The 6,821-nt window shown below is 44.7% G+C and overlaps 1 protein-coding gene across 5 annotated transcripts in view; it reads left to right on the forward strand.

The window, feature by feature from the left end:
- The window catches only part of mrtfab (myocardin related transcription factor Ab), a 40,801-nt gene extending 35,478 nt beyond the window's left edge, over positions 1-5,323 (forward strand). For 2 of the 5 annotated variants that reach the window (XM_062442720.1, XM_062442724.1), the window contains 7 exons: positions 41-1,114; positions 1,239-1,445; positions 1,537-1,629; positions 2,474-2,614; positions 2,761-2,853; positions 3,570-3,633; positions 3,729-5,323. In XM_062442720.1, the coding sequence (XP_062298704.1) occupies positions 41-1,114; positions 1,239-1,445; positions 1,537-1,629; positions 2,474-2,614; positions 2,761-2,853; positions 3,570-3,633; positions 3,729-4,312 (2,256 nt within the window). In that variant the 3' untranslated portion in view covers positions 4,313-5,323. The remainder of the gene's footprint in view (positions 1-40; positions 1,115-1,238; positions 1,446-1,536; positions 1,630-2,473; positions 2,615-2,760; positions 2,854-3,569; positions 3,634-3,728) is intronic. The other 3 variants (XM_062442721.1, XM_062442722.1, XM_062442723.1) reach the window with 3 other exon arrangements.
- Positions 5,324-6,821: the final 1,498 nt, after the last annotated feature.

Raw genomic sequence — 6,821 nt, forward strand, 5'->3', positions numbered from 1 at the left:
TTAAGCTCTAACATCCTCTTCATATTTTCTTATCCTTCAGGTGAGCTCTCCCCTGACCCAGCTCACCCTCCACCACTCTCCTCAGCATCCGTCGAATGTCTCTCCGCTCTCACAGCCGCTCTCAAAAGTGAAAGAGGAAACCCAGAGTTCATGCAGCCTCTCCAGGACTTCACCCGCCTCAAGCCAGCCTCCAGAGACCCTATCTGGGTTAGCTTTGGACATATTCTCCATGGACAAGGACCAGATGCTTCAGGAGAAGGACAAACAGATCGAGGAGCTGACCCGGATGCTGAGGCAAAAGCAGAGGCTAGTGGAGACCCTCAGATCCCAGCTGGAGCAGGGCAAGATGACGGGTGGAATAGTGGGGGAGAAAGAAGCTAGCGAAAAGAGCAGAACGATATCCCAGGAGGTTAAACCGCAAACTCTGATAAAAGCCTCAGCCATCCAGCCGCCCACGTTCCCCAACGGCCTCATGGTGAAGGTGAAGAAGGAGATGGAGGCCGAGGAGGGAATGGAGGGAGTGACAGAGGAGGCACAGATGAAGAAAATGGCCCAGCCGATGCAGTGCTCTCAGGAGACTCTGCTCAGGCTGCAGCAGATCCACCGGCTGCAAGTCCAACAAGCCGAACAACAGAAGCAGCAGCTGCAGAGTCAGGCACAGCTGCAGAAAGCGGCCGAGGCCAAGTCAAACCCTCCAAAACAGCAGCAGCAGCAGCAGCAACAACAACAACAACAACAACAACAACAGCAACAACAACAGCAGCAGAAGAAAGAAGCTCAAATCCTGCTCCACCAGCAGCAGCAACTGCAGCAGCTCATCATCCAGCAAACCCAACAGAAGCAGCTCCAGGCCCAGCAGAAGTTAGCGCAGCAGAAACTGGCCCAGCAGAAGCTCAGTCAGCAGAAGCTGGTGCAGCAGAGCCAGCTGAAGCAGACGCAAGGGCAGCTCCAAGCTCAGCAGAAGAACCAAGTGCAGCTGAAACAGGTCCAGGTGCAGATCCAGAGTCAGACGGTGGCGACTCAGAAGCCCACGGTGAACCCAACGCATCAGAGGAAGCAGCTGAAGGCGCATCAGAGGCAAAAACAGCAGACGCCAGCTGTTCCTACACAACAGGTAATGACCACAACTGTCATATATCAACTGAAATATAACTACAGCATCACCACATTCAAGAAATACATCCAGATAACAGTGCTTTAATGTTTCAATGACAGTAAAATGTGCTTTCTGTTTCCAGGTGACTCCAGTCTTCATCAACCAACAGAACAGCACTCAGATCCACACTCAGGCCATTTCATTAGACCTCCTCAAGTCCAACGGCACACCCACGCTGGTCACCGACACCAACGGCAACCACTACTTGATCGCTCTCACCAGCCACACCACCGACGGGCAGAACGGAGTGTCCTCATTGGCCAAAACCAACGGACGCATCACGCTGCAGGTACGGCGAAACTTAATCTGGGAAGTGACATGTTTTGGTCTTGCTGAAGGACAGACACTCATCAGTTGCATCCTTGTTGTCGTCTTTTCAGAGATTGCAGTCGACTCCGAGTAAACTGCCCAGCACCGACAGCCAATCGAAAGAGCAGAAAGAGGCCGAGCCTGTTAGCCAGCCAATCAAAAAGGTACAATGACAATTTTTTAAATTTATTCTGCATGTGAAGGTTTTTGCAAGTTACCAAACTTTGTACTTTACTTATAAATATATTTCCCATTTGTTATGAAATAGGAGTGAAGTGAAATATTGATGGATTGTAGTTTCACTGAGGAGCTTCAGATGAGTCTAATGATTCTGTCTCATTATTCACTTATGATAAAGGAGTTACGAGTAAAGTAACCTTTTATTATGTTGTATATGCATTCAAAAACCTTTTTGTTTTAATTATAACTTTTACTTTTTAAATATGGAGCTCTTCTTTTGTTTTTATCTCATTTGTATTTTCTCTTTGTGAATGTATTGATATTTATTAGGCAAGGCAAATTTAAGGCAATTCAAAGTGACTTACATGAAACATAAAATGCATCAAGACATGATATAAAAGTAACACATGGCAAAATAAAAAGATAATTGAATAAATTGAATATGGTGTTAAAATTGAGTAAAACAGATAAAAACAGGAGAATAAGAAGTTACAGTGCAGATACTAACCTTGGAATTGTTGGAGAAGACATGCAGTTAAAATATTAGTTAAATATGACACAGAAAATGTGTTTATATGTGTGGTGTAAAGGACTTTTAGACAATAGCATCTGCCAAATGAATGTAATGTAAGAAAGGACTGCCTGCAATATATTCCTTCTGCCACAAGGTGTCGCCACTAACACAGTTTAAAATAATCAAACTGACTGGACTGATGAGATCTGAAGCAGCCTGACATCCAGAATTAAAACTTCACAAACAAAGAAGTCAGACCCGAATGTTCAACGAGTTCAGTCTTAATATTTAATCCCTGCTCTCTCTCCTCTCAGGGACAGAAGGCAGCGCTGCATTTGGACACCAGCGTCGTTCCACAACCCGGCCAGTCAGTCACCGCTCCGCCCAACCTGCAGCCTTTCTTCGACGAGATGTCAGACAGCGAAAGCCAAAGCAGCATAATCTCATCTCTCAAGGTAACGCCCCCTCCCCCTCCTCCATCAACACTTCCCATCATCATTTCATCTCTGCCGCCAAAACCTCATTGACCTTTTTTTTCTCCTTGTTTGTTTCTCCTCTTTTTTCCCCTCATTTCATCACTTCCATCACTCCATCCTGGCAGAGAGAGGAGGTGTGTCCGCCTTACGACCGGCACACACTGTTTACCCCTCCCTCTCCTAAACCCAACACCTCCCTTCCTACTCAGCGCTCCAAAGTATGTCCTCCAGACTTTCTTCCCATCTCTCCTTTAATATTGTCCTTTTTTTTTCTATTTCTCCTTCCATTTTCTTTTTAGGGGGGTTTTCTTTTTTTCCTTTTCGTGTCATGTTTGTTTGTGTTTTTTTTGTCTCAGTCTGCCAGCTCTACTTCTTAATTTAACAAGTGTCTACTTTTGGTAATCCCCAGAGAGAGGTTCAAAAGTTGTTGCATTCATGCGTGAGATATCTGGAGGTAGAGAGAGAGTAGAGAAAAAAAAGAGAGTCAGTCAAGTGTTTCCAGACGAGAGAAAGTGAGAATCACACCTGTATTCTGGTTTCCTCGATTCTAAATGTGACTTATACCAAATTTAACCATCACATTTTTTAGGTATGAGAAAAATGCTGCAGGTTGCATCAGTAATCTACTTCAATAGGAAAACATAGAAAATAAAGAACAAAACAGCCCCAGAAACTTTAAATAAAAGACTGAAATTAGTTAATTGATCAATTAACAGGCAATCATTTTGATAATTGATTTAACTTTGAGTAATTGGGAAAAATGTTAGAAATGATCATATTCTAGCTTCTAAAATGTAGATAATTGCTGGTTTGTGTTATAAACTGAAGGTGTTGGATTTGGATTGTGTGTGTGTGTGTGTGTGTGTGTGTGTGTGTGTGTGTGTGTGTGTGTGTGTTGTCAGCTGATGGATAACACTGTGTCGCTCTCTGTTAGCAGGAGAACGGTGTGAACAGTCAGCAGATGGACGACCTGTTTGACATCCTGCTCAAGAGTGGAGGTAAGAACATCTGTCACAAACACTGATGTCATCCAGATGTTGTGATTTTGTCATCCGTACTGATCACTTTCCTCTCTCTCTTTCGTCTCCATTAGAAATCCCCGGCTTCAAGGCCAACCCTGACCCCTCCCTCGCCCCACTCCACTCCGACCCACCCTCCCCGTCCTCTCCCCCGTCCCCGCTCCACCTCTCCCCTCCCACCCCGACCTCCCCCCTCATCTCCCCCCAGCCCTCCATAGCGGAGCCCTGCACAGGCAGCGGACGCCTGGAGGACTTCTTGGAGAGCACCACTGGCGCCCCGCTGCTGGGCGTGGAGCCGGACGGCGGGCTGACGCTGATCGACGACCTCCACAGCCAAATGCTGAGCACGGCCAGCATCCTGGACCACCCCCCCTCCCCCATGGACACGTCCGACCTGGGCTTCTCCCCCCATTCTACGGGGCTGGACTTTGGCGACCCCACACTGGACAGCATGGACTGGCTGGACATCTCCATGGTGGGGAGCGCCAGCGGAGGCAGCGGGGGCGACGGAGGGGGGAGAGGCGGAGGAGGCGGACCGGGGGAAGGAGACGGGGGGACGAGTCTGGCCCCGCTGGCGCCACACACTCCGCCGAGCGTCTTCTCGGCCGATTTTCTGGACAGCACGGACCTGCAGCTGCACTGGGAGGCGTGTCTGTAGCCCAGCCCGCCCACCCGCAAGAGGGACGCGCGCTCGCTCACACTGTGTACAGGCTCCGTCTTTATTTCACGCACATACAGAAACCTTCTCTATGCTGTCTCTACCACTGCAGGAGTCACTGGCACATGCAAACACACACACACTTACACACACACAGTTTGCCCTGTCTTTTCACTGGCTGTTACTTTATTCAGGATGAGGTGAAAATGAGCAAAAAACATAGAAATGAAATTCATAGAAAAGGACTTGGTGGACTGTAAGTTATCTTTGAATTGTAATTCTATGGGGATCCAAACAGCAGACTGTTCACAGACAACGCTGATAAAAATCCCGCCTTTTTCTGTCCTGCATTAACCAGGTCAAAGTGAATGGACAGGTGGTCGCAGTTCACTGTAAGGTCATTTCAATCCCTCGGAAACGGTTCGACAGACGACAGCCGAGGAGGATCGGTCGGCGGCGTTAACTCGGGCTCCTCGAGATAGCATCGTGCGTGTGTCAGTGCCTCCTAAATTTTTGCACTTATGCTGAATCTGATTGGTTAAAAGAGGGGGGAAGCGTTCAGGTCAATCTTAGCGCCGTCTGGTGAGGCGGAGCAAAAGCCACCTTGTGTTATATAATTGATCAGCTGAGCCGTCGTGGGACGGCGCGAAAAGCAAGGCAGCTGTCGGTGGCCCCGCCGCCTCGCCACGGCAACCTGAACCCCACCCACACTAGTCGAAAACACAACCGTCAGCGGTTGATAGTTGCTATTGAAATGAACCATATCAGTGGCAACAGTTTGAATTGAAACCTCTTTGGAGGTTTGCGTATTAACATGGTAGACCACTATGTATTGCTGTATATGGGGTGTATATTATCAATTGTCCATATGACTTATTTTTCTTTGCTGGTTGCTTAGAGTCGAGCTGGCCGGCTGGGGAACATAGGGAGAGGGCGGGGCTTCCAAAACACTTGGACCTTGTCATTTTTTAAAGAAAAAAAAGTTTAAAAAATAAACATACAAAAAAAAAACTCAAAGATGTGTCTGTTTTGATTTGACATGTTCACAACAAATGAATACAATGAATGTATAAAAAATAAATACAGTGTCAAAACACGATTAATTTATAAAGAGCAAGATCTGAGCATGCTTTATTAGTCTTAATGATAATAAACTTCCAATTTTTAAATCATTAGTAACCTGCTCATCTCTTACTGCAGCAAATGAATCCTGGTGATAAAAAAACTGTCACAAGAGGGCGCCATTGCAAAGAAAAGAAAAAAAGAATCAGCTGTGTTAAACCATCATGTACAAGCCAAGAAGATTACCAACAAGTGTAATGGCTGCTTTTAACTTGTTCAAATTCTAGTCGTGCACATAGAGGATTGACAGTGAGCCTCAAGAAAAAACTGACTGTTTCCCTTACTTTAAAGTATTAACCCTTTATAGTTTATTGTAAAGAGACCTCTAACTCTGTTCTAGTTCAGCCATGCGGGAAAATTCCTCAAGCATTTGTTTCTTTAATCAGATTTTTTTTTTCTTCGTGATTGCTTTGATATTAGTTTACACATTTTTACTCATGAAATAAAGTCAACAACTAAAACAAAACAGAAGAAAAACACTAATATATGTATAGTTCAACATTCAGTCATACAACTATGTCTTCATCAGAAAAGTAGAAAGCTGGTAAGATAATGTGGTTTCCAGGTCATGCATAAAACACCTCCATATTATATAGAATATTTGTAAGTGGCAGATAGATAATGATAAAAAGAAACATTATGGTCTAAACAGACATACGGTCTATTTGATTTCTCATCCTCTGGCACTTCCACATAAATACTGTTAATGCCCCTCCTCAGAGTGAAGTGAAGGTTTTTTATCAATATTCAACTTTGTGGGAAAAATTAGTCAAGTCAGTTTACTCCTTTACACTGATCATCTTTGTGTCTTCTCTGCTAACTGATTAGGCATCATTAATGGCTCCATTTGCATACAGTGTTAATAACTGTTAAAGTGTGTAGTACTGCAATCAAAACACACAACAACACTAATGATCTTCAAACATTACTCAGTGTCAACTGCATTAAAACCTGTGATTGATATTTTCCCTCCACTGTAAGCTTTTTGACTTAATTGTCATGCAAAACAGTCTGGGAAGAAAATGACATCTTTTGCTATTATAAAATTTCACGCTTCACCTGTAATTCAGAAAATGAAACGGAGACACTGACGGTATACATCCAGAAAATCCAGGGTGAATGCATTGACTTCATTACTAACTACAGTGGTCCTCCTGTCACCCCCCGGCCTTTTAAAAATGCACACAGGTCACTTCACTGCTATCTTTTTTTAACGGGGTGGTAATATTATACTAGGTGATATTTTTATTCAAAGCAACAGGGCAGAAAATAAGAGTGAGCCAATCGAGCCTGATGGAAGAGAGGTGTGTCTTGAACAGGCACCAAAGTCTAGTTTGTTAGAGGCTGTTTTTACTCATTATATTAACATAAATCCCAAAGTGAGAGA

This window comes from Scomber scombrus, chromosome 21 (genome assembly GCF_963691925.1).
Source record: "Scomber scombrus chromosome 21, fScoSco1.1, whole genome shotgun sequence".
Classification (NCBI taxonomy): domain Eukaryota; kingdom Metazoa; phylum Chordata; class Actinopteri; order Scombriformes; family Scombridae; genus Scomber; species Scomber scombrus.